The 26,795-nt window shown below is 48.1% G+C and overlaps 7 protein-coding genes across 7 annotated transcripts; 3 read left to right on the forward strand and 4 right to left on the reverse strand.

The window, feature by feature from the left end:
* Nucleotides 1-589: 589 nt before the first annotated feature.
* On the reverse strand, nt 590-4,479 carry N7537_005549 (Hydantoinase B/oxoprolinase-domain-containing protein; the record flags this gene model as incomplete). Its single annotated transcript, XM_056896606.1, has 2 exons — nt 590-1,827; nt 1,902-4,479. 2 exons carry the CDS (start codon nt 4,477-4,479, stop codon nt 590-592), a joined length of 3,816 nt encoding a protein of 1,271 aa, XP_056752391.1.
* Nucleotides 4,480-5,106: 627 nt separating this feature from the next.
* On the forward strand, nt 5,107-7,021 carry N7537_005550 (major facilitator superfamily domain-containing protein; the record flags this gene model as incomplete). Its single annotated transcript, XM_056896607.1, has 9 exons — nt 5,107-5,273; nt 5,333-5,344; nt 5,399-5,491; nt 5,545-5,597; nt 5,654-5,894; nt 5,950-6,022; nt 6,084-6,206; nt 6,260-6,741; nt 6,796-7,021. 9 exons carry the CDS (start codon nt 5,107-5,109, stop codon nt 7,019-7,021), a joined length of 1,470 nt encoding a protein of 489 aa, XP_056752392.1.
* Nucleotides 7,022-8,837: 1,816 nt separating this feature from the next.
* On the reverse strand, nt 8,838-10,294 carry N7537_005551 (uncharacterized protein). The gene is made up of 4 exons (XM_056896608.1): nt 9,992-10,294; nt 9,615-9,947; nt 9,448-9,557; nt 8,838-9,390 (listed from the first exon to the last, which is right to left on the reverse strand). The coding sequence occupies exons 1-4, from the start codon at nt 10,215-10,217 to the stop codon at nt 9,058-9,060; spliced, it is 1,002 nt and encodes a 333-aa protein (XP_056752393.1). The 5' UTR covers nt 10,218-10,294; the 3' UTR covers nt 8,838-9,057.
* A 419-nt stretch (nt 10,295-10,713) lies between these two features.
* On the forward strand, nt 10,714-12,006 carry N7537_005552 (uncharacterized protein; the record flags this gene model as incomplete). Its single annotated transcript, XM_056896609.1, has 4 exons — nt 10,714-11,231; nt 11,284-11,613; nt 11,675-11,784; nt 11,833-12,006. The coding sequence occupies exons 1-4, from the start codon at nt 10,961-10,963 to the stop codon at nt 12,004-12,006; spliced, it is 885 nt and encodes a 294-aa protein (XP_056752394.1). The 5' UTR covers nt 10,714-10,960.
* An 851-nt stretch (nt 12,007-12,857) lies between these two features.
* On the forward strand, nt 12,858-13,814 carry N7537_005553 (Bax inhibitor-1 family protein; the record flags this gene model as incomplete). Its single annotated transcript, XM_056896610.1, has 3 exons — nt 12,858-13,010; nt 13,082-13,152; nt 13,217-13,814. The coding sequence occupies 3 exons, from the start codon at nt 12,858-12,860 to the stop codon at nt 13,812-13,814; spliced, it is 822 nt and encodes a 273-aa protein (XP_056752395.1).
* A 645-nt stretch (nt 13,815-14,459) lies between these two features.
* Nucleotides 14,460-16,358, reverse strand: N7537_005554 (uncharacterized protein; the record flags this gene model as incomplete). The annotated part of the gene is made up of 5 exons (XM_056896611.1): nt 16,152-16,358; nt 16,017-16,096; nt 15,598-15,952; nt 15,312-15,540; nt 14,460-15,245 (listed from the first exon to the last, which is right to left on the reverse strand). Exons 1-5 carry the CDS (start codon nt 16,208-16,210, stop codon nt 14,460-14,462), a joined length of 1,509 nt encoding a protein of 502 aa, XP_056752396.1. The 5' UTR covers nt 16,211-16,358.
* Nucleotides 16,359-18,633: 2,275 nt separating this feature from the next.
* N7537_005555 (type I polyketide synthase) lies at nt 18,634-26,180 on the reverse strand (the record flags this gene model as incomplete). The annotated part of the gene is made up of 8 exons (XM_056896612.1): nt 18,634-18,797; nt 18,856-23,979; nt 24,024-24,403; nt 24,515-25,020; nt 25,072-25,434; nt 25,481-25,749; nt 25,800-25,941; nt 26,010-26,180. The coding sequence occupies 8 exons, from the start codon at nt 26,178-26,180 to the stop codon at nt 18,634-18,636; spliced, it is 7,119 nt and encodes a 2,372-aa protein (XP_056752397.1).
* Nucleotides 26,181-26,795: the final 615 nt, after the last annotated feature.

Here is a 26,795-nt window from a genome sequence, read left to right on the forward strand (position 1 = left end):
AATCCCTTGGAATCTGTGACTAAGATATTGAAAAGGGGTAGTCGTACCTTCATACTTGTCTACGAACAAGTCGCCCACTAGGGGTAGGGGTGTTTTGAAAGAGAAAAGCTGTCTGTTTGAGTACGTTACGTGCACAACGTCTTTTTTAGTACAAAATGCTGATTAATCCGACAGCCCAGTGAACCCGTGGACGACTTCATACAGCCAGCAGTTCTCCTACTACAATATTCAACTCTGGCTAACAGCAATATGATCTTCGATGCCATGATAATGCAGCCTATCGGTATCCATGAAACTGATACATAGGGCTGAAAGGCTTCATTCCTAGCCGTCGACAAGCGACAGAATATACTAATCGTGGTTGTTGAAATATCAGGGTGGAATTTAGTACATTTAGTATGATGTTTTGGGGTGGACATCTCGCATAAGATATGCGTTTTGCATGATACGTTGAAGGATGCTGTGACCGAATTCGGGCAGCTTCTACTAGGACCGAAGGTAACGGCCACTCGACCGAGGGATATGTTACTATGTTACTGATAAGAGGGGAAACAATTCATTGCACAGTACAAGAACTGATCGGATATATTCAAGCCTCGCTTTTGCCGTAACCACCACCTCCGGCTGACATGATAACGACTTTGTCGCCTACGTTCATAGGTACGCTGCCCTTCCCGCCCATGTTGACGGTTCTCTCGAGACCAGTATATTTATCCTTGGTCAGCCAGAGATTAAGACCACATTGCCCCGCCTCGCCTCCATCCATGCCATAGGGTCTATGCACCCGCCGCTCGGAGAGGATGGAACACTGCACTGGCGTGAGGAACTCAATCTCTCTAGTCACGCCGTCACCTCCCCTGTTGCGTCCCTCGCCTCCTGTCTTGTCTCGGAGTTCGAACCGACGGAGAATACAAGGATACCTCTTCTCTAGAATCTCTGGATCTGTAATGCGTGTATTGGTCATGTGCACATGGACACCGCTTTCTCCAACCCAGTTTTCACCGGCTCCAGCACCACCTGCAATGGTCTCGTAGTAGCCGAATCCTGGAACAACCTGGCCAGTCTCATCGGTCTTGCCATCAATCCCGAATGTCAGATTGTTGAGACAGCCGTGGGAAGCCGCGCAAGCGTGCAGCGCTTTCAAGACTACGTCAGTGACACGCTGGCTGGTCGTGACGTTGCCTCCAACAACGGCAGCTGCGCCTGTGGGGCTCAGAATACTAGGCTTTGGAATCCTGATATCAACTGGGTTCAAACAGCCCTGGTTCAGGGGTATGTCTGATTTGATCATGCAACGGAGAGCATAGATAATTGCTGAATGGGTAATTGCTTCGGGCGCGTTGATGTTGCCGCGGACCTCGTTTCCCGTGCCAGCAAAATCAAAGACTGCCGACCCATCTTCTTCAATCGTGATCTTCAGTTTGATAGGCGTGCCGTCGTCCATAAAGTCCAGTGCCTCCAAAGGCCGAGCGCCATAGCGATTGTACATATCCTTGAGGAGGGTTCGCACAGCCAACTCGGCTGTCCTCTGGATCTCGAACATGTAACGCTGGACGGTATCCAAGCCATATTCTTCAATCATATTATGGATCAAAGCGATACCGCGTGCATTGGCGGCGATCTGAGCTTTGAGGTCGGAGATATTATCACTTATGTTCCGACTGCCAGAGCACCCTTCGTATTGCGAGGGTATATCAAGGAACAGCTCCCGCATTCGGGCCTCGTTGAAAACCCCATTGGAGACTACTTTCTCGGATTCAATTGCAGTGCCTTCCTGCCAAAGCTCAGTTGAGTTGGGCGGCATTGAACCCGGTAGGATGCCACCAACTAAGGCCATGATGTTAGTAGTCAAAAACTTCAATAATGGGACTCAACGATCCTCAGGGGTAGAATATTCTTACTGTCTGCATGGTGGCCACGAGAAGCAACATAGAATATGATATCATCAGTGCCCTGCTTGAACACTGGGGTAACAACTGTCACATCCGGCAGATGTGTTCCGCCAGACATCGGGTGGTTCGAAACTAGAACATCGCCATCCTTCAATTTTCCTAGCCATCGCTTGTGCTGGTATTGAACGGCGAATTGCATAGAACCAAGATGCACAGGAACATGAGGCGCGTTGGCTACCAGTCCACCGTCGGGAGAGAACAAAGCACAGGAAAAGTCGAGGCGCTCCTTAATGTTGGTTGAAACAGCAGTCTTCTGGAGCGTACGTCCCATCTGCTCGGCAACAGACATGAACCTATGGCCGAAGATTGACAGACGAATAGGGTCGACGTGCGTAAGCGATGAAGCCTGTTGAGGTACAGACTCCGTGATATCGATTAGAACGCAAGTTTGAAGCACGTGCACAATTGCGTTCGGCGACACCACAATGGTTTGGGTCTCATCAATGATAATTGCAGGGCCATGAAGCCTCACATTCGACCCAATCTCACGAAGCAGGTACACTGGGGTCTCAACAAATCCGGTCTCCGAGTCGAAGAAGACCTCAGTGTGATGGGAAGGGCCACCCACCTCTGTGATCTTGGCCTCTTTGAGCTGTTCCGTAGGACTCTTTTCGGAAATCTTGTTTGCTGAAGCAATAGTTCTGACGCGAACGTCATCAACCAGGATTGGTCTCTCAAAAGTAAAGTTAAACTCGCGTTGGTGTCGCTCAATAAATGCTGAGGCAAAGTCACCGTCATCGGGCCTAAGGATCATAAGACTGGTATCAGATCCCTCGTATCTCATGTTGAGAAAGATCTCATATCGTAATTGGTCATCTGAAAAGCCCTGTAATCGCAGTTGCTCCGTAGATCGGTCCACGAGACCTTGCAGCTTAGTGCTGATGAGCTGCTCTGAACAGAAATATTGAGCGGCCATTGGCTCCTGTGCCTCCTGCACAATCTCAGCGAGGGCCAGGCCATAAGCCGACAAGATAGACGAGTACTTGTGCATAATGATGCGCGAGATTCCCAACGAGGCGGCCACATTGCAGGCATGCTGTCCTCCGGCACCTCCGAAGCAGGCAAGGTAATGGGAGGATGTTTCAAAGCCACGGGCCTCCGTCAAATTCCGGATCGGCCTTGTCATAGATTCATCGGCGACCTTGATAAAGCCGAGAGCCACTTGCTCGGGCGTGAGTGGTCTATCACCATTATCTTTGTTGATCTTGTCGGTAAGCTGCTGGAATAGCTTTTTCGTAACTTCACAATCGAGTGGCTGGTCTTCATTTGGTCCAAAAATTTTAGGGAAATATTGCGGAAGAAGCCGTCCAAGGAATAGATTTGCGTCAGTGACCGTCAGAGGTCCACCTTTTCTATAACATGCTGGCCCTGGGTGGGCGGATGCAGACTCTGGTCCGACCATAAATAGTCCGTTTTTCCAGGACAAAACGGAACCACCGCCAGCAGCAACTGTATTGATATCTAGCTGTGGAGCTTGGATACTGACACCAGAAATGCTCGACGTGAAGGTATGGTCGAGATGGCCGTCGAAACGTGAGACATCGGTTGAAGTTCCTCCCATATCGAAGCCAATGACTGGGACTTTTGTTTCCCGGTCCCAACTAGTCGAAGCATATCCAACAACACCAGCAGCCGGCCCGGAGAGAATGGCACGCATACCGCTAAACTTGCGGAAATCGACCAGGCCTCCATCAGATTGCATGAATTCGACTCGACATCCGTGTGATCCCCCAAGACCACCCTCGAAGTTTGCTGAGATGGAGTCGATGTAGGACTTGATGACTGGGGTGAGATAGGCATCGGCAGTAGCCGACATGCCTCGGGGAACAACTTTGATCATAGGCTGTAATTGGGAGGAAAGCGAGCAGGAGAAGCCCAACTGACTAGCAATTTCGCCTATCTTGATCTCATGATCAGGGCAGGCAAACGAATTGACTAGCGCGACTGCCACCGAGCCATAACCTTCATTCTTGAGAGTCTGCAAGTCGGAAATGAGCTGCTCCGTATCAAGCTCCTCGGCCACGTAGTACTTCTCCCCATTGATGCCTTCAAGTACCCTGAAAGGGGCTAGGGCTTCCTGGGATGACCGGGGATGAGACGGGATGATACGCTCGTTGACCTCCACAACATCCTCAAACAGGACATCAGGGCGTCTAGCCGAGAGATCAAAAATGTCGGGACGGGCTTGGTTGCCAATGCGGAGGAGGTCTTTAAAGCCCTTGGTGGTCAACAAAGCAGACTTCATACCCTTTCGTTCCAAGAGGGCGTTGGTGGCAACGGTAGTTCCCATGCGTAAGCATTCGATGTTGTCCAATCGCAGAGGCTTGCCCCTCGGGAGTTTTGTACCCGTCGCAGCTTCGAGAACTCTGCGGATTCCCTCTGTTGGGGCATCGTTGTAGTTTGACGGGTCGACCGAGAGCAGCTTGAGAACAATATCAGGCTTTCCCGGTACAAGGGCGTGCACATCAGTGAATGTGCCACCTCGATCAATGGAGATGGTAATCTTGTGGTCTTCTGTGGATGCCATTGTAGCTATGTAGGTATTGAATAGGTATTGACCGGCGTCTTAAGCTTTCTTTACGCACTGTTCTTCGATATAAAGTGATATAAATACCACCAGTTGTCCGCTGAATTGGCTAATCGGGCCGTAGATAGCCGACACCAAATGTTTCCCCAATTCTCATAGTATCTGGCTTTGTAACCTGAGAGCAAGTCTCCCACGCCTGCGAATACCCGAGAGCGGGAGCGTCGGGACCCACTCCCCGGTGGAGCCCCGAAAGATATGCAAAAAGAAGACGGATCGGCTTCATATCACGACACCACGTAATAGCAGCGTGTTGGCGCTAATTTCAAGATATGGTCTCGGATTACGTCGCTCCGCAAAGCCAGGGATTGCCATCCCGATCGTATCTCTCGTTTAATGTTACCGAAATGAGATATAGACGGGACTAGATTAGATGCCCCAGGTAAACCCCGGATTTACCTTTACTTTGCTAACTTTGTTATCTCAGCTCCAAAGATAACGTTTCCCTTGCTGTCTAGTATAAAATAATAAGATTTAGTAGTCAAATTTCCTCTTGTCATAGGCACCAATACCTCTATTAAATTTCTTTTCACTGAGGTGTACCCAAAGATCCCAAAGATGTGTGAAAAGATGGAGACCAAGCTCACTATGGAGAGCCCCACTGACGTTGCAGCTGGATCCATGATTGTGGAGAACTTGGACTGGGCACCCGAGGAGGAAGCTGCTGTGCGACGGAAGTTCGACTTTACCATCACGCCTTTGGTGACCGTCCTATACATGCTGTGTGCAATTGATAGGTGCGGGTCGATCCTAGTGTCTCAAACCATGGATTAGAATGCTGACCCATCGGTCCCAGAGCTAACGTCGGGTCAGTCCTATGCTGGATCCTTTCCTATGTATGATTTGGTCTGACAAGTACTAGCAATGCTCGCATTGAGGGCATGAACGATGACCTAAACCTCATTGGTTACAGATATAATATTCTTCTCAGCGTCTTCTTTGTCTTCTATCTAGCGTGAGAGCGTTCCTCCGTAGTTGCATCGAGTGATCCTACTAACACCTGTCCAGTGTCGAGATTCCAAGCAATGTCATCCTCAAAAATGTCGGTCCCCGATGGTACTGTACGTTAGAATGCCCCATAAGTTGACGTAGGTCTTTGGAGTGCTCATATCTCTAGTACCCGCCCTCGTTTTCTGTTTTGGTCTCGTCTCTCTCTGCACTGCGTTCGTGCAGTCATATCCTGCTATGATTGTGGTGAGAGCCTTACTCGGTATATTTGAAGGTGGTGCAATGCCAGGTACCGCATTTTTCCTCAGCTGCTTCTACAAGAAATCCGAATTGTTTTTACGCATGAGCATCTTCATTGCCTCAAGCGCACTGGCGAGCTCTTTTGGGGGTATTTTAGCGGCAGGGCTTTCGTAGGTCGCTATCCATTCCACTGCGGCTGCTTTCCTGGCACTAATAGCATGCTAGTCATATCCCTTCATGGGGAACTGATGCCATGGTCATCAGTAGATGGCGCAATATATTCTTTGTTGAAGGATTTGTGGGTCTCACAAAATCTTGACTTCCCCAAAAGTCATAGAAAATATCTCATACTGGTCTAGATCACGCTTCTTGTCGCCATGGTTGCCCCGTTCTTTATGCCTCATGGCCCGGGGACCTATAAATTCCTTACCCGAAGACAACGATACATCGCAGAGGAGAGAATTCGACGTGAGAACATATCTGTAAGAGAATGCAACCAGATCAGTAATATTGCCTATATGCTGACTTTTGACAGGAAGGCGAGGCCAAAGTAACCTGGAAGCATGTTCAACGCGCCATCTTTAACATTCATACGAACGTCTGTGCATGGTGCTTCTTTTGCACTAACAGTGCGGTACAAGGATTTGGTGCCTTCATACCTACCATCCTCCGCGAGTTTGGTTGGACTTCAACAGAGGCTCAGCTTAAGTCAGTGCCGCCGTATGTGGTGGCTTGTTTTGCAACTATTATCCTAGGCTACTTGAGTGACCGTTTGAACAAGAGAGGCATCTTCATGGTAGGGATCCTTCCTTGTTCAATTATCGGTTTTTCGATCCTGAGGTTTTCTGCCAACGTGAACGCCAAGTACGCTGCCGTCTTCTTGAATGCTATTGCATGTTTTGGGGCAAGCAGCGGTTTCCTGAGTTGGGGTATAAACAATGCCGGAAGCCCAGCTGTTGCCGCGGTAGCGGGAGGATATATAGTAATGGTAGGAAGTGCTGGAGGAGTACTCTCAACGTTAGTGTACCCCCATTTTATCTATCCAACGATGTCGGACTGACATACCACCAGCTGGACCTATCTATCAAAGGATTCACCACTGTTCCATACTGGTCATACCATTAACCTGTCGCTGCAATGCTTTTGTTTTTGCTTGGCCTGTTTTGGAATCGCTCACTGCATCTACGATAACAAACTCAGAGCTATGGGACGAAAGGATGATAGGATCAGAGGCCTCTCCGATGAGGAAAAATTGGCACTCGGTCACCGGAACCCTGAGTTCCGCTACATGGAGTAATAAGCCTACACTCACTTTTGCTCAGTTGCCATGCACCCGAGATCTTTTGCCCGTGGTATCCTTCATGGCAACTACATGGACAGCTTTACGCGATATCGTGCCGGTGAATTTTCATTAATATCTACAATGCAAGCCCTCTGGACGGTTTATGGCAAAGTTTAGTCGGATATATAGGCATAGGTACTATAGAGGCGGTTAGATATAAAGACTAGGGTAGAAAAGTTATATTATAGGAAACGACAATATCATGGTCAGCTCGAGGCGTAGGTAACGAGGATAAGAGAATAGGAGATATAATGATACCGAAAAGGCGAGGTATCTTATGGGTACTTAAATAGACTAGGCGAAAAGATAGGGGACTTAGATTAAGATAAAGGGGAGCTATTTTCGGCCTTGTTTTAGTCGCTAGTAGAAACGAGGGGAACAACTATGGAAGGGGCACTATGCGATAAACAACCATCGGAAACTATCAATATGTTTGGACCCCAGGGTGGTGACCACTGATAACAGGCTAATTCTACGAAGAAGCACGAATGGATTCAAACCTTATAGTAAATTCAGACTGTCGCAGCCAAAACGGAAGGGAGAAAGAGGAGAAGAGAGAGAAAGAGATCAAGAGCGAGAGATCAGGTCTGTCATCATGTTTTCCACATATTTTGATCATTCCCAAGCTCCCCTTCTTTCATCTTCTCTTCCACTCTTTCATCTTCCTTCTCTTTCCACTCTTCTCATCTGACAACTTTACCAACAGCCATCATGTCCCCAAACACACCACCAGCCACCCCAGCCGCTCACTGCTAAGCTGCGCCCAGCCACTGGCGCCGCAGCAAGAGAACTAGTAAATATCTCTCCAGAGAAATATGGATATACTAGTTGATAATTAATACAATACAAGCTCACTGGCAGAGCTGCAGAGCCATCACAATGTTAGCGCTCCGCTCACTGTATCATAGGCCCAAGCCAGTGGAGAGTAACTCCCACCTAGCGAGTGGACAGATATAAGGGTTATATATTATCAGGTGTATACCTGTCAACCCCGCAAGAATAGGATACAAATTGACAGTGATATAGGAGGAGAGAGATCAATGGTATTGTATAAACTTATTTACTTTACAAGACTGATTTTTGCTAGAATTAAGAGGTGTATAGTCCTCGAGCAGGGTTTATACCTTTATTCGCCGAGTAAAATTATTTTGAGATATTTAATATACTCAGTTATAGGATATCAAGATAAGCAGGGACTTATATGATTTGTTTATTATATGAAAGGGGGTTGGGAGTGAGTGTTGGGATGATGATAGGCTGTATCGCCTTAGTTGGACATATATCACTAAATCCATTTCATTGTTATGGGGGGAAAAGTCTAGAATAAGAGCAGTATATATACGTAAAAAGACTGTATAATGCGTGTAAAAGAAAGAAAGAAAGAGAGAGAGAGCAAAGAGATATCTACACAAATATGATTACGTGACCTAGTATCTCCTCCAATGTCGTCCTAGGTGGTTTATAGGGTTTGCGATTACTTAGGGCCTTAGGCATTCACTTGCTAACGGTTGAATCACTCGGCTAGTAAGTTTAGTTATAATGGATTACCTAAATAGTTAGTACTAGCTAACGAATAATAACTATGCGATCCTACGGTAATCTCACCAATTATTTATGATCTAAAGTACCCAATTCTGGAACAAGTGTACATACGCTTGTGTAAGGCCTTGGGATAGTAGGTGAATTTATGAAGACAGTATAACATTGGCATACACAGCTGACACCAGGCTATTACTGTTCTTATCTATGATAGCAGAATAGAGTCTACAATGGAGCACTTCATAAAGCAGTAGATTAATTCTGATACTAGCAAAACAGACGGGCGAAGGAATAAGAAGAGGATAGCAAGCAAAGAAGGGAGTTATCTAGTCTGCTCCGGATCAGCTGACCACTACCCGCATCCCCAACAGTAGGTACGTTGACCGAGTTTAGCAAATAATCAAAGAGTAAAGCTTTCTCTGGAAGCAATTCCAGCGGCGAATTTCCAAACATTATTCACCATCGAAGTATTCATCTGAAGAGCTCTCACCTCCAGAAAAGTCTTGCCAGATATACTCATCATCGATTGAGTCGAACTCAAGGGGCTCATCCGAGTCATTTGCAGCCTCTTTCAGCCTCTGATAATGTATTCTCCTGTCCAACTTTCGTCTAAGAGAAGACCCAGCCGGGATGAGTGACTCGGCAGATTGTTGAGCTCGATCGGATTGCGTGGATGGCTCTTGCGGTTGTGTCGATGGCACAATCATGGCCTCCTTCAATACATAAACCAATAAACTGAAGGCTTTTTCTAGATCCGCCTGAGAATCGAGTGTTGAGGTGACAAACTAGATTGCATTAGAACAAGCACCTTCAATCAAGAGACACTTATTGAATAAGCATACCGAGGAGTCATCATCTAGTCTAACAAAGTGAAAGACTCGCGAGTCTGTTGCAACCCCATACAACGGACAATTTTCCTTGTTTGCATTTTTGCGATGGTGATAAATGAAACCTTCGACCAAGTTAGCTTAAAAGCAGTCTAGTATGATAAGTGATATAGCATACTCACCCAAATATCCTAGTACTTCTGGAATTCCCTTTTCGGACGCCCTGAACCTCTGATTTTGGGCCACGATAACATTCGAAGCGGCTTCGTCTTCGTCTCCGTACCACAGGGCGTAAGATGGGTATCCTGATAATTTGACGGCCTCGCCCTTGTATTTAACGGGCCCGAATGACCATCTAGGCTCATGCGTGATCTCTAGCAGTCTTCCATCTTCAGAACGTGATTCCACTGCTATATTGAACGCTAATAGAATGAAGTAATTCATCCTCCAGCGCATATTCGCTTCTACGCTTGTTTCATTCCTCAAAGCACCGTCAGTCATAGCGAGACTTTTGACTAGATAAAGTCAGCGAGGTTCCTGTCCGATTTCCCTTGCTTACCCAATATATCCGGCACGGGAACAATAGGGAAAGAATTCAAACCCTGATCGTTCTTGGCAGGCGAGAGGGACAGTACATGCTCGACTTCAAAGGAATTCAACGACGACAGACGAATGGAAGGGACTTCCTCATCACCATCGTACTCGCGCATCAGTTGATAATATTGGCGAAATGAACACTTGCCCTGGGCCTTGCAGAGTTCATTTATGGCGTAGCTCAGCTCCATTGCTGTTGAAGGAATTTTTTGGAAGTTTCCAATACCACTCTCAAGATACTTTGAGTTGACTAAAAATGAATGACTCAAAGAAGCTAATAAAGAGGCGGCGCTGAACCAGCGGAGCAGCTGACCTCGTGACCTGGGCAGTTGAGACTTATGTCAGAACCTAATGTCACCTGCCCAGGCGGATTTGCCTGTTGACATCAGCCCAATACATCATTCAGATATAGGGTTGAAAAAAAAGCCTACTGCTATTATTTCTTATGTAACTTGAGCGGATCCAGATAGTCTTTTGCGCCACATCCGTATTGCCCAATTGCAGGATCAGCCTTGATCTCTGCCGCATCCCAACAGGCTGACGTGTGGAAACGTTACCTTTTTGGTGAGCGGCCACGGATAAACCTTCCGAGGGACTAAATTTTGCCAGCGGACACCGCTGAGGACCGTGCGCAGAATTTCGTCTGAGCCTCATATCCCCCTCTTTCTTTTTTTCTTAGCAGGCTTACAGAATTGAATCCGTTGTCAAAATCTTCTTTTCCATCCTAATTTCATCAAATATTTGTTGCCCCAGTAACTAAGGATAGAAAACGGGCTGTTTGGCCGAGTTCTTCGAGTCCTGCAGCCTACCGCGGAGCGAAGCGCCGGGTGGATCAGTAGTGAAGGGTGATTTTGACCAATCGCAGATTTGTTCGTCGATCCTTTTGTGGAACCTGGATTCGGCCCGCTCGCCTTCCAGTAGACCATCAATCAATATGGAAGATGCCAAAGAGGTCGTTGCCAAGCATCGCTGGAATGGCTATGAACGATTGAAACGCGCTGTGCGAAAATTCCTCGGGAATAAGATTGACCGCCGTCAGCTGCAAGAAGCGACGGATCAGATTGACGCCTCGGAAACCAAGTTTCCGACGGTTGCTATCACCAAGTTGAGTGTGGAGGACGTTCGACGATCCCTCCAGCTTGAACTAGATTTTGAGGACGGCGAGATGCAAGGCGTGCAGCCGCTCCCCCTTCCTCCCCGCCTCGGTATACAGCCCAAGACATGGATTAGAAGGGAAATGTAGCTAATTGAATATAGTGAGTACCCTTGGCCTAATCAAAGAGGCCATTGGTAACTCGAGAATCAACGAGGCCAGAGCACGCTGGGTTGTTGATGCCGTTATCCATCATGCGTATAAGGCGGCAACCACTGACATCAAAAATGCACAGCCTTTAAGTGTTCAGTGTGAACGGACCTACCAATTCGGCCCAGTGTGGCTGGACCGCAAGAAGGTCATCTTGAGTGGCCGACCAGACTACAGTGTCTGGTACGGAGTGAGTGAGGCTTTGTGCCTCAATGTGTTAATTGTTAAGGCAAAGGGGTCGCCCAAGGCGACAAACCCGATTGCCCAACTGCTCGGGTACATGGGTCCGTATCTCAATATCTACATTAGTTCCTTTTTTTTTTCAAAAACAGCTAATTAGTATAGGCTGTATTCACCGAGCCCGCAAGTCAGAGGGCAAGCGCAACTGTGGGGTGTATGGAATGGCCTCCACCGGCGATACTTGGACTTTCCTGAAAATCAGCAACGACTCCAAGGTAAGTTCAAGCCATATCAGCGAAGACCTGCACTCATATATGTGTTAGTGGGCAGAATACCCGGTTGCGGGCCGTCAAGGCCATCTGGAGAAGCCATTTGGCTTGCTTGTATGGATGTTGAAGAGGGCTGCTGCTCTCTCCCCTTCCCATTCCAAAGAGACCTCCGCTGAAACGGATGATGAGACGGGCCCGTGCCCAATGGATCTTGAATCAGCTGAGTGAGAAAGGGGCAGTGTATCCCCAGTGTACCCCCCCCCCCCCCCCCCCCCGTCGAGCTTAGCTCGAGCTTAGCTTGACCTAGGCTCGACATTAGCTTTACCACCACTGAATTATTTATAGTATCACAATTAACGAACCATTGCCGCTGGAGGCAGCCCGCAAAGTGATTATAGTCCTGTGAGGTCAACGATGTGCTGTTGACTGTGCATCATTAGGGAAGGCGAACCTCTGTAGACTGGTTCCATTTCGAGTATGAAATAATAATTAAAAAAAAGCAAAAACAAAAAAAAACCCCCGAGCGAAGAGAGAAAGCACCAGCAGGACCCTAGGCCCAAAGGCTAACTATATCAATGATAAGTTATATCGACAATCTCAGTTGCGCCACCATCGTGAGGAGCACATTTACACGATCATTTGTAAAGTTGAGACTAATACTCTAGTATAGATCTACTCGGCGCTCTACCTAGTATTAGTTCCTTAATCGCTTAAAAGGACTTAGGCTATAGTAAGGCCCTACGCGGTATTAGCTTAGTTATAATCCGATTATTAATATTAGACTATTCGAGGAGTATTAAGGTAAGTATACCCTAAATCTATCGAATCTAACTATAACTAGTTAGCTAGTATATAAAATAAGATAATAAAGGATAGATCGATAGCGACTACCTATTTAGTACTAGGCCCCACCGAAGTGTATATGTAAGCAACCACGGCTCCATATTTGGCTTATCACACGTGACCCGTCACATCATACAGGGCTCCACCTCCAGGCTTCACTCCTCTCTCTCTTTGTCGGTGATCATCCAACATTCTTCACCAGCGCCGAGAGACTAAAGGTATCTCAACTTACCACTATGGCTGCAAACACCAGATATGAGCCCGCTCCTCAGCGGGACTCCTTAGACGACCCGTCTTACTCCCAAGCCCCTCCCTCCTACCAGGCTACAGCGGCTCCACCAGAGCCAGCGCCTCGCAGCGAGGGCGACAACCTCCCAGATGATTTCAAGGTATGCATGCACCATGCCATTTGGAGGACTTGTACCAAGCTAGAAGGATGGAAACTGACAAAATCGCATAGTTCGGGGGTACCGTGGCTGAAGGAACGATTGACATCCGTATGCAATTTGTTCGCAAAGTCTACTCTATTCTGTAAGTTCAACCCGATTCACAAACTCGGACCCAAGCGCATGGGAGTCTAACACTTCTCACCCAGAACGGCCCAACTCCTCCTTACAACGATCCTCAGCTCAATCTCCTTCTTCAACGACTCCTACCGCGTCTGGATCCAGTCCAACTTCTGGTTGATGATAATATCCGTCTTCGGCGCACTGGGATTCATGCTCGCAACATTCTGGAAGCGAAAGTCCTACCCAGCAAACCTCCTCTTCCTATCGGGTTTCACAATCCTCGAAGCGTACTCAATCAGTGTGGCAACATCTTTCTACGATGCGAGGGTAGTGGTTCAAGCGCTCGCACTGACACTTGGAATCTTCGTCGCTTTGACCCTCTTCGCATGCCAGACCAAGTATGACTTCACCGACTGGATGCCGTACTTGTTCGGCGCGTTGTGGTTCATGATCCTGTTCGGGTTCGTGGCTATGTTCATCCCGTTCAACAGCACCATTGAGATCATCTATGGTGTGCTTGGGGCGCTTATCTTCTCGGGTTATATTCTCGTCGACACGCAGCTGGTTATGCGGCACTATCATGTTGAGGAGGAGATCGCTGCTTCGATCTCGCTTTATCTCGATGTGCTTAACTTGTTCATGTCCATTCTGCGGATTCTGAACGGTGCTAACAACAATAATTAATTGCGCTTTGGAATATCTACGAGGCGAGAAGGGATATGTGCAATTCCTGCCTTAATTGAGTGCCTTTAGCGGGTTCTGATCAAGATGGCAATTGCCAGATGAATAAGCTTGCATTTTGGTGCTTCTCAGAACGGCTTGAAGATGAGGATGTTCGTGCTTTACATCGGGGTTTGCTTGAATCACTTTCTCTCGTACACTTCTCTTCATTCATATCTTGAATTTTTACAAGTCTGTTCATTGTAAGTCTGCTTGGATTCCTATCGTCTCTTTTATTTTCTTACCGAAGCAAAGCAACTAGCCATAATGTACCCGCATAACAATTAGGAGTCAACCAATATAAATTAAGCAACCAAGTCAAATAGGTACAGTTCTCCAAACGCCCAGCACGGAAAACCCATCAAATGAAATCTAGACTATGCGAAGAGCAATACCCTATAGGGCAGGCAGAGCAGCGAGCATCTAAACCAACGTGCAAAGAAACAATACTATGCAAAAATGAGCCTGGTGATCAGGGGGGGAAAAGCCCAAGGAGCGAGGTTCCTTGGACTGTATATGGCAGGGTCAAAGATCATGACAAGACCAAGCCCAGCCAACAATTAGGGGGGGATAGACACAAGAAGTTTCATGCCGAAAGAAACGGGCATATTAATGCGAGATCTTAAAAAAGGTGTTCGTAACCAGACACACAATCATAACAAGGAAGCCGTAGAGCGCCAACGCCAGGCTGAGTCGGCGAAGCAGTGCCTTGCGCCAGTGGCGGGTGCCACGGAGCAAAAGGCCACTCTCGGTCAATGAGCGAGCGAGGGAACCCTCGCCGTCATCGCCCTCGTCATCTTCCGAGAGATCGTCCTCCGCCTCATCGTCCTCTTTCATTAAGCCCCGGTGGGTAGGCGAGTTGGGCGAAGAGATCTTATAGTAGAACAAGCCCGGGAGAATGAAGCTGATGCTTGTGCTACCAGTGCTCCCGACATATGCCAGCACGGATTCAAGGGAGGATACAGTCATGGCGACTAGGTAGCTCAGGATCAAGATTGTGGTTGTGATAATAGAGAAGCGAAGATCGCTCATCGGCTCTGGCGTCCGGTTTCCCCGCGGACCTAGTAGTGGGTGCCGGTTGGGGGAGCGCTCTGCGCCAGTGACTTGTGGTCTGGGGCGCCATTTAAGGACAGCGTCGACTGAGGCTCGACATGGGTGGCATTGTAGTGGATAAGAGAAGACTACTAGCATGACGATTGCGGCGCGGCCGATCGTTGCGTACACGCCAGGTGGGTACATGCCGACGATATTGCCGCCTACGCTGTTGCCAAAGGATAAGTATCCGGTGATGGCAACGAGGATATAGGTTGCAGCTGCACTACCGGCGCTCGCGAAAACAACGGCAGTTGTGCGGAAATGGCTGTTATTGCCGATTTCGTTAAGGATGGAGAACATCTGGAAAGGTTGTTAGAAAAGAAACTCCATGTCACAACGTCACAATGTCAAAACTTGGAAACGTACGTTTTGATGGCAAGTAAATGCAAAGACAATAACCGGCAGACTGCTGAGAGTTGGAACCGCGCCCTCCCAATGGCCCACGCGAATCGGGCCTCGACCCTCCATTGTGTCTCCTTGGACAAACTTATACACAACCAAGACAACCAAATAGGCCATGGATACCAAGGCCGCAATACTGGTATATTTCAAAGAGTCTAAACGGCGCAGGTAGGAAATAGGAATCACGATCAACCTAAGTCAAATGGTCAGCACTTCCACTCGATTCGGCACAATGTACATGGCGACGCACATAAAAGCTGTAACCCAAAAGTGACGGTCCACCAGGAAATCGTATCCCGGCTCGCTGCCGACAAAGCCCTGTACCACCCCCGGCATGAGATCTCCTATGATAATAAGATAGCTCACGCCGACTCCGAAACATTTGATCGCAATCGCACAATCAAAGACCACGGCCGCATTAGGGTATGTCAACTGCGATAGCGCAAAGAATGAGGCGCTTCCACGGTCCAGATATTGTGCGCATAGTGATTGCAGATAGAGGCCGAATCCTGCGGTGGTTGCAGACCACAGAATCACGCAGACGCCGAGGACGATTCCCATACGGGAGATGGCTAGGGGCATCGCAAGCACACCGGCACCGATGACTGCGGCGAGAGATTGTATCAGAATCCGGAGCACTCTATGTATTGTGCGATTCCTTGCACTTACTGGTGTTGACCAGGTTGATCACACTGCTGGCCCAACTGGCCGCACCCACCACATCTCCAGGTCTTCCGCGGGCTGCACGCCTAATGGAGTCCAAATTAGCCCCTGTTGACAAGAAGACTTTGTGTTCTAGCCTACCTCCGCATCGAATTCGGGTGTCCCCCAGATGAACCAACCCCAAGCGCTGCCTCCTCCATCTTGATATTTGTTATCTGTTGCGGAAATGGTGTTATCGGGCAAAGATAGGCGCGCAAAACATAATTAACGGCCGCTACCAGCGGGGCCGAGATCAAATGACTAAAAGAGAGAGATAGAGTAGATTTAAAAAGAAAGGCCCTGGAAATTGGAAAAGGTCGAGGAATAAAGGAGGGAAAGATCTGGTCAGTTGAAAGCTTCCTAGCCTTCCAAGACTAATCGGGATGACACATGACCGGGGCTTCTTCGGGACGGCAAATCGAACGCCCAAAACGGCTACACTCGACGCCAGTTTAAGCGTTGATTTTACCGTGTTATTAGTCATCTTTTTTTATTATCACGTGATCGATATCGAACATTCTTCATACCATGCAAAAGTGTAACTATATTACAGTTAGTCATTAATATACTAGTGGTTGACTGACGGCAACCGATGGAGTTCGTTAAGGCTCTGCCACGGGTAAATTATCGACCCTGTCCAGTCACTGGGGACCAAGTTTGGTTAGTGGAGAGCGACCGACATACACTGCCGGCTTGGGCGTTTACGAGAGCTCTCTGCAAGACACGGTCGGCCTGGTAGTTAGAAGTCATTTCAAACTATTTCAGCGTGCTTCTGATCAGCTCTGTGCTGATAGCCTGGCTTTTTGAAGATTCTCAAGAACGACACTCTTTCCTAACGTCCACATATTGGTGATCATCCGAGATCACACAAGAGAGATTCAAAGTTGCTCTAAAATTCCCAGTCCCTATTTGCGGACGAGCTTTCGAGTAATGAGCAAAGCCTTTTCTCCCTTTTCTAGAGGCCTAGGTTGTATCATCGTCCGCTAAGGTACATTCCGGCGTCTTTGAATCTTCTGGGGTCATTACCGCGGTGGCGGCCGACGTGGCTTCAGAAATAGTACCGGAAGGCTGCAGCTACCGCCGACCACATTCGTCGAGATTTTCGTGAGTATTGAAACGGGTAATATCGTCGAACATAAATATGGTTCTGGTCTGGGAATTTCCTTAAATAAATGAATTTAGCAAACAGCCATCTAAATTAAGAAAGCGGAAGGTATTACGTTGAGGATTCTGTGGGCTATATTTCCACCTTTTCTTTCTGTTGGAGCCATGTTGATTCAAACTCACCCATCTCTTCTGACCTATTGGAGAATCAACTTTGAAATTTCGGATGCTTTCTAGGAATCGAGAATTTCTGTACTGGTCATTAAACCCATAGAAAATTAGACGCGGTAGGGTATGAAAAGGCAGGGAGAGGCTGTCGGTATATTTCATGAGGATGAGCAGCACTCGACTTTTTAAATATGTCCGATAGAAATGAGACACCTACCATGTTGTCTATATTTTAGTAGATATCATCCAGTTGAAAAGGGGCCTCGGTTTAGTGCGTATTGAATATGGATCTTTGATACATCTGCCATGACTCTATTCGTGGACTTTCAACTTTTCTAAAGGGCACACTGTCTTCGAGTTCTCAGGAGCCTTGACCAATATTTAGACAGATGTACAGATTGATCAAATGCCAAGCTCCTCGGAGCAAGTAATCTATCAGGTCCTGCTGATGTGTCGTTGACCGCTGCTAGATGTTCTGCCGCGTTTCCGGCAAGAAGACGACTGACTACCTTGTCTGATGATCTATTTTGTGACTGGTCAATTGTCATTTGCAGCTTAATCTGTTTGATAATGTAGCTTTGTGTCCTCACAGCCTACACAATTTTATCTTCATCTTTCATCTTCGGGTGCAAACTCGATTTTGTCCACTTGACGTACTTTTTGTGTATATCTAATCAATCAATGGAAGTGTATCCTAAACGAATGGTCGGCCGTTGGTGAAATTGAGGGTCCAGTCTAGCAGTTATCATTGAAATGAATCTATCGAAATGAATTGATTCAGAGGAGCTGAAGACACTATTCATTCATGTGACCCACATTCATAACCAGGGTAGCTAGCAAGGTGGCTTACGGAACTGAGATGACCCAGAGAAAAGTAGAATGAGACAAATTGAGAAAGTTTGCTTCGTCGGTCTTTACTGTCAGTTTCTAACGATGGCTACACCTGTTGTGGACAAACGACTTCCGAAATCCGATTCTTTCAACGGAACTTTGCCATTGATTACTGTCAGATGAAAGATTGATGTACTGGCTAGTACGCAACATGTCCAATAGAATAAGTTTATTGATTGAAAGTGTTAAGCTCGGTTCAGCAATTTCAGGGGTATCTATAATCGAACCATGCCACGCTGTGACATCATACTAGCAGGAAATTGGGTTAACCACAAATATGCCCTATCCCGAAGGGTCCTAGTAGTGTTTGACCACTCCCTCGGTTCATCACTTTGAATTACAATAGTAGGATACATTAAATGACGCAAGTTCCATCAATTTCATTACATTGTGTTCTTAATCTATCTGACAACATGATCTTCTACTCTGTCGTCTTCGTGAATGAATCCTTCAAGAAGGATTTTTTCAGGATGAGCGAGGCCAACTGAGAAATGGGTGCTGGACTGAGAATATCGAAAATTGACAATTGACTCTCAAACTCTTTCAATACCCAATTGCGGACCTCAGTAGCCTTTAATGAATCAACTAAAAAGGAGGATTTAGCAAGCCAAACAAATTGGAAATCAAAGGAAAACCAACTTACTTCCGTAAGCAGTAATGGGCTTTTCTGTGTCGACATTTTCAGCTTTAGTAGAGATCGCGCTAGCAAGCTTAGTTCTAAGCGCATTCTCAATTACTCCTCTTGCATCCTCCGTCGAGACGGCTACACGGATCAACCCTGCGTAATCTGGTTTATCGACATTCATTGTGGGGGAGGCAACTCGCCGATCAACACGATGTTCAAATTTAGGGTCAAGTTGCCAGTGGCTGGGTGCAGAATTACCCAGAGCTTCTTGCCGAAGACGGTCCGAAATTCCCACAACGACCTGGGACGGGAGTGCGGCGCCGTTCAGACTTCGACCGCGGATAGCAGCTGCCAGAGCTGCCTGGACTTCGAGTATACTGACCACTACGGGTGCAAGGTGTGTGAACTTTTCGAGGAAGCCTTTAACGTTCGAGGTTCCTTGAACGTTATTTACCGTTTCGGAATCAGTCACGAGGCCGAGATTAAGACTGATAGCTGGAAGACCCAGCCCACGTCTATGAGCCGCGAGGGCATCCTCGAACGTGTTCCCGGCGCTGTAGTTTGCTTGCCCACTGTTCCCAATGACCCCGGATATGGAAGACAGAAGCAAGAAAAAGTCGAGGTTCTGGCCTAATATTTGATGTAGATTCCAGGAACCACGGATTTTAGGCGCTGATGCAGTTTCCCATTTTTCCGCTGTCATGGTCCCGAAGGCAGAGTCTGCGAGCACCATGGCGCCCTGAATGATTCCACGGACATTCCAGCCGTTCTGGGTGATTCGCGATCTCAAACGCTCCACTTCCTGAGCTGATGTAATGTCACAACCTATCACATCGCATCGACACCCTTTTTCGATGAGAGAATCGAGGGCAGATGCAGACACTGATGAGGGAATCCCGGATCGTGAAAGAAACACAAGATGATGAGCACCATGATCATTGACAAGCCAGCTGGCTATCTTAAGACCCAATGTTCCAAGACCACCGGAGAGAATATAGGTCCCGCCTGCGGCCAACTGGGCAGGGATTGGCTTCGAAAATTGGACTGGGATCAGACACGAGCGCTGAAAGGATATAATATGACGATAGTTGTGTGAGGGATAGGGCGGAGATTTCAAGACCAATTCTATGTTAGACACGGGCTGCACGATCCTTTCGGGTAGATCGGGCGGGAGTAAAATGGTACCATTGGCAAGAAGTTGTAATACGACGATCTGAGCCTTTCGGAATCTAGGTCCGTGAAGCTTTGATGTGTCAATACAACCTACAGCTATGTCTGATCGTGGTGAGAGGCTTCGAAGGGCCTTCTCTTGACCATAGACAGCATCCACAGCAACAAATTCGCCACGTGGGGACATGCTTGTCAGGATGTGGGGGACGATGGACATTCTATCCAAAGACGAGAAAACTAGATCAATGCCCCCGTGCGTATTATTTTTAAAAACCATCTTCGAAATGGCGCGTGACATTGTGGTAAGGATTCTGCATCCTGCGAACCATGAAGACTTCTTCTTGGTAGCCTCACCAGGTGGAACAATGACAGATATGTCTAGTTGAAGATACTGCGCCATTTTGACCAGCATATAGCGCAAGGGAAGATCTTGGACATCAATGAGTATGCTCCGTACTGGCCTGTCCCCATGGAGTAAATTACATCCAACGGGCCAGCACTCGCCAAGGACACGTGTAGTGTCAGAAAGCGATTTTTCGTTTCCATCAGCAGGTTGTGACTGTGTACGCACTGAATCCAAAAGTAACAAATAGGATATGGCTAATGGTCCAATCCAGTGTGCTGCTTGTAATGAAGAAATTTTTGACGGAATTTTGAGAAACTCTGAGGCGTTTCTTATGATACGTGTTCGCATATCCGTGGACTCGAAGAGGACCAGGTCACCAGGGTGGATGCCGGCAACATTTTGGCCTACTCTATCAACGATGCCGATTATTTCAGCCAGCATCCACGATTGAAATAGTCTTTTCTCCGATACATGCCCAGTATTTCCGGGAGAATGAATAATCGTCGCGTGCCTCGTGGTAACGGTCACCTGGTCAGCTTTGATCTCCATCGTGCCAGTTGTTGGAACAAGAACCCATTGGACTAGTCCAAGACGGCCAACATTGAGTCGCAGAGCTTTTTGGCTTTCGTCCAATCTCATGGGCAAAGAGGTAGACCGATACTGGTATAATTCCAGCTCCGCGTCAAATGCCTTGTTGTCTACAAGGCGGGGAATGAACAGCTTGCCTCTAGCCTCGCTAAACTCGGTCTCCATAGGACTGGTATCCAGAGTAGAGCACAAAACATTGATGACGATTGAAGCAGCTTCAAATACTGCACCACGGATAGTCTCCTCTGAAAGATCAAGTTGCGGCAGCCTCAACAAAGGGTTCTCGGTACGCAATGTTCGTAGTAGACCAGTGGTTGGGGCATGTTTTACGGCCGTAAAGCCTGGCGTGGGAGGGCCTCCTGTTGTTACCCACAGAATATAACCCGGCGCAGACGCGATAAACTCGCGAAAGCGCATCATATCGCTCTGTAAAAGATTGTAAAAAAGCGACTCACCGCACTCGAGGAGTGAGATCACACGCTGACCGTGGAGCAAAGCACATTTTGTCCATTGCACCACACGTACAGAAAACCCTGCATCTACCAGCAACCTGGTCAGGCATTCACGGAATTCAATCTGAAAACTGGTTTGTCTGCTAATTTCGTGTTCCAATATCGTGATCCCTTCGAATTTCCAGCTATCCGGAGCATCGCCCAAGCAGGTAGGTGTGACTGGTGAGGCAGTGGCCACGCATAGTGACTGGGGGATTGAGTTCCGTACCAGGTGGTATTGCTTGCTTTCAATCAAGGTGTCCAGCCATGTGTTATTCAAAAAATTGAAACTAGAGCCATCACCTCGAAACATTATGATGCTGCCGCCCGGCTTCACAATGCGTAACATGGTCTCCGGTAGCCATTCCGTGTTCGCTGAAAGTCCAGCATCATAAATGACTGCATCATAAATGGCACGTGTTTCCATGTTGAATTTGAAAAAAGAGTCCGGCTTCGTGGAAGTGACTGGGCCGTCCGAGAAATCAAAGACTTGGCCGTTTTCGTTCATTCCGAGCATCGTGCACTGGTCGGGCGAGCCAGAAACATCAAGTGAAGAAAGGCTTTCCGCCCCAATGATCAAGACATTGGCTTGAGAATTCTTGTGCCAGAGGCACTCGAGCCAGGAACTAAGCCACTCCTGGCTGTTCAAATTCTGGGCCCGGAAGTGGGTTACATCCTCTTTCCAGACAATTTCCGCCGAGCGCCTGGGAGGGCCTGGCTTTTCAGATGCGAGAGATGCTTTGTCTACATCTTCCATCTTCATTGACTCGACAACTATTCTGGGCCCGCTCAAGGCCGAATCAGTAAATAATATGTCGGCCAAAATACCCTTGTCCATATGTTGTGCGGAAGATCTTCCCAGGAGTGTGGATCCAGGGCCAGCAGGCATATCGGTCGAAATAAAGAGTCGTCCCACTGATACAGGTACAGTCAAATGTTGTATTTTTTGTTTGGTTTGTGATGCAGCGAAGGCGAGGTGAAATGCGCAGTCCAGGGTCGCTGGGTGGATAAGGTGAGGATATTCAAACTCCTTGGGCATGACAGACTTTGTGTCTGGAATGCTTAGTTTGCCACATGCTATGTTGCAACCTGACAAGGCCCTCAGACTCTGCAGACTTCTAAAGGTAGGGCCATACTTCAGGCCTGCGGAGGCTAGCTGTGAGTAGAATTCTAGGACGTTGATCTTCTCCGTTGCAAGCTCCTGGGACTCTTCTAGCAAGGCTCGAGAGTAAGACCACTCTTGTTTTTGCGCTTCCTCTTCAACTTGGTCCGGCTGGTCACCACAATAAACGGCAGCCACGGACCCATGCACGTGCCGACGAACCGACTGCCCCGTGGGATGGGAATAGACACTGAAGTTAAACGCATCCTTTATGACCGCATGTGGATAGAGTGTCAATGAGATTTCCTCCCCCCGTCCGTATTCAGGCAGAGCCAGACCAGCCTCGAAAGTGACGTCGGTGAATTCCACACCCTGAAGTGTCGAAGACTCCACAGTGAGGGACCTTACAGCTTCCAACGCCATGACCAGGTAGCCGGCTGCAGGGTACAAGCAGGTGTCGGCAACATTGTGGTCTGCAAGCCAGGGGTTCTCCGAAATGCTAATAATATTTCGCCATCTAGGTTCGAATCGGTTCTGTCCATCGACAGGAAGCCCAAGCAGGTCGCTTCGAGGTTGTGAGCGCAGGCGCACGGCGCGGCTGGCCGTTGTCTCATGCCAGAAACTATTTTCGTGATTCCAAACGTACGATGGGAGGTGTGGGAGAAGGTCCAGCGCGACATTTTCCGTGCGGATCGCATTGACGCAGTCAAGCCTCACGGGATGCCCCGTCGCCCATAGAAAGCCTGCCGCTTCTACTGCGGCCTGGCAAGCATGTTGCCCGGCCTTCAGCACAGATCGGTACGGAAGTTGTTGGGTCATGCGGTGGCTGATCGTGGCTAGGATCTGGTTGATCGGGCCTTTCAGCGTACTTGATGGCCCAATTTCAAGAATCGTGCTGTACTCTGTATTCTGTGTACCTTGTTTCCCGGAGGCGGTAATGAGATTCCGTAGCGCACCAGCGAATCGCACGGGCTGCAGCATGTTCTCCAGCCAGTAGTCCTTGCTAAGGCCCTCACTACTGACCATTTCCTCATCCACAGACGAGTACATGGGAATTTGTGGAGCCAGGGTCCTTTGGGGTAAACAAGCAAGCATCTTCTCGAGGTCTGGAGCAATTGCAGCCATGTGTGGTGAGTGATATGCTACACCAGTTCTCAGTATTCGAGAGAATTTGCCGTCTCGAACCAGAGCCTCGTGAACTGCAGTAATTGCTGCCTTTGCACCCGACAACGTCACACTGGATGGACTATTGATACATGCAATGGTAACCGAGCCTGCGTAACCAGCATCTGATAGGTACATCTCTGCTTCGGACTCTGACATACCGGCAGCGAGCATAATGCCTTCGCCAACGCGGAAAGGAACGATTGTAGAGAGAGAGCCTCGGAAATAAGCAATATGAATGGCTTCGCGGGATGATAAGACCCCGGCAGCAAATGCGGCCGCTAAATTATTAGCATCAACAATTTGACAGGTGCGGAAAACTAACCTATTTCGCCAGATGAGTGCCCGAGCACGGCGGCTGGCTCAATGCCCCAGCTAGATAGCAGTTCTACAAGCGCAACCTGGATGGCAGTAGATAACGGCTGGGAATACTGGGGTATTCCAATCAATTCAGTATCTGTGGATGTGAGCAGATCGGATATCCGCCACAACGCACCACAGTCATCCAGTACTTGCTGACTTTGTTTGATACTGTTCCTAAAAACAGAATAAGAAAGAAGCTCCTTGGCCATTCCTGGCCGTTGTGCACCTTGGCCAGTAAAAACGAAGACAACTTTGTTTTTCGGCGATACGCGCTCCACAGGAAGGGTCTGCGGCTTGCCCAAGGCCTCCAAAAGACCTGTCCAGCTGTCTGTGACCACGTAACTACAAAAGTCTAGCTGGCTTCTCCGAGTTCCCAGAATGTGGCTCAAAGTCTGCATACCTATAAGATCTTCGTGTATCGAACGTGGTCTAGAGGCCAAATACGCTGCATACGAAGATGCAACTCGGGTAATACCTATCCGCTCCCGCGCCGAAAGAGCAAAAACATGGTGTTGTTGGAAGCTTCCTTGCAAATGGTAATTACCACTGGGGGGGGACCTTGTTTCAACAGGCTGGAGTCGGTTAGAAGAAAGGCCCAATGGGCACTGGGCCGCCAAATAATCCAAGTAATTCTCAAGGATGGCGTGGGCATTGGCCCCACCAAACCCAAACGAGTTCACGCTCGCTCGCCGAAGTCCTGGGTCTGGCCATCGAATATTCTCAGTTGGAAGTTCCAAATTTGATTGCGACAGATGAAGGTCTGGGTTGACAGTCTCCAGACCAGCTACAGCCGGAATCGTCCCGGCTTCAAGACTCAATATCACCTTGATCACCCCTGCAATTCCAGCCACGCCTTCGGTATGGCCGATGTTTGGCTTGACGCTACCAACGTAGAGTGCCCCTTTAGCCTTCCGTGCAGCGCCAATTGTCTTCGCAATTGCACGAATCTCTATCGGATCCTAAGTCGGTGAATTAGACTCCAATCATCATGAGATATATGTGATACATACTCCTTGGGGGGTACCTGTCCCGTGCGCTTCGAAGTAACTGGTATCAGCCAGTGGCAGTCTAGCATTTTGATAAGTGGAGTAAATGAGCTCCATCTGCGCAGTTTCGCTTGGCATAGTTATGCTGGTTGTTTTTCCACTGTGATTTACACCAGTGCCCCGAACTACAGCGCGGATACAATCGTTGTCTCGGATCGCATCTGGAAGACGCTTTAAAACCACACATGCGACACCCTCACCACGTCCGTATCCATTTGCAGATGCGTCAAATGAATGACTCTTTCCGTCCGGGCTGATCATGTTCATCGAAGAATATTGCGCGACCAGGTTCGGATGGAGAATGAGGTTCGTGCCTATAATTAATGCCTGTTTTGTTAAGTCTATGTTGTTCTCTCTCCTTGGTGAAACGTACTTGGTCACATTCATTAGCTTTAATAGCCTGGCAGGCAAGGTGCAAGCCGTAAAGCCCGGACGAGCAGGCGGTGTCCAACGTCAAACTGGGACCCTTGAGGTCAAAGAACCACGAGATACGGTTCGACAGAATGGCCCTATTTGTGCCAGTTGCAGCATGGTCGCCAAGATACAACATGTCGCCTTCTGCGATTTCCTGGTAGTCTGCTGTCATCACACCGCAATAAACCGCCGTTCTGCTTTTTGAGAGCTTTTGCATTGGCCAACCAGCTTTATAGATCAGCTGCAATCCCGTACTTATCACGGAAAAGTGAAAATACCGTTTTCAAACCCCTCGTAAGATATCTCGAGGGCAAGCCGCTGCATCGGATCCATAGCTGCAGCCTCGCGGGCTGTCATGGAGAAGAATGGTGCGTCAAAACTCGATACATCATCGATAAAAAACCCCGACTTGGTGCAAATCTAGTCAGAATGAATACATATCAAGTTAGCGTTACGCCACGTCGACTACCTTTCTGCACTAGACATACTGCACCAAGTCGCTGCCGTGACGGGTGATACCAAGCATCTGCGTCGAAGCTTCTCTTAGGGATGCGGGAGTGACCAGTCCGTCCATCCTCAATCATCTTCCAAAACTCATCAGGGGACGATGCCCCAGCGAAGCGACACGCCATTCCCACGATAGCAACGGGGTCATCCATAGCTTCTGATGGAAAGTGGCGATTGTATTCGTTGCCCCTTGAGGAGTATGTGGCAAACCGAGGTAAGTATGAATTCGAATAAAAATAGCAAAAAGCGTATCATCTGACAACGCTATAAAAGCCACCATGGAAAAGACATGAAGGGTGCGTCATTACTCTTCATATATCGATTGCAACCCTAGGATCTCCTTCAGGTCTCAGAAAAAAATGTAATTGTGTCGGAGAAGGCCATTTGCAATATACACATTCCGAGTATTCTTATGTGTGTACAGAGGCATACGGTCCATCACTAGACATTCCGATTATCCGATCCTGAAAGTCTAGTGCGGAGAATCTAGAACTAAGTCCAATCGGTAAATCTTTTGGCGGAGATAACCCTTAACACTTTCATCTACGTCCAGTGCATTCCTAGGCCGGCACGAGACTACATACCCAGGGTGAATGGTATGTCGTCCGGATGGTCCCTCCCTACATATTTGCTAGGCTCTCAGTTGATAGTAACAGACAGTAGCTGATGACTACTCTCTAAAGATGTCTAGCCACATTAGTCTCACTGGTCGACCTTGAGAATGTTATTTCTCAAGGGTGCATACTAAAAGAACAAAAAACCACCGG

This window comes from Penicillium hordei (assembly GCF_028827395.1).
Source record: "Penicillium hordei strain IBT 12815 chromosome Unknown utg000003l_segment0_segment0, whole genome shotgun sequence".
Classification (NCBI taxonomy): Eukaryota; Fungi; Ascomycota; class Eurotiomycetes; order Eurotiales; family Aspergillaceae; genus Penicillium; species Penicillium hordei.

Bases quoted from the DNA above. Each gene is read 5' to 3' on its own strand.
- N7537_005551 (XM_056896608.1), bottom strand. From the start codon at position 10,217: ATGGAGCTGAGCTACGCCATAAATGAACTCTGCAAGGCCCAGGGCAAG. The intron at 9,558-9,614 runs GTGAGTATGCTA...ACTTGGTCGAAG, and splicing joins AGAAGTACTAGGATATTTGG to GTTTCATTTATCACCATCGC. The intron at 9,391-9,447 runs GTATGCTTATTC...AATGCAATCTAG, and splicing joins GACTAGATGATGACTCCTCG to TTTGTCACCTCAACACTCGA.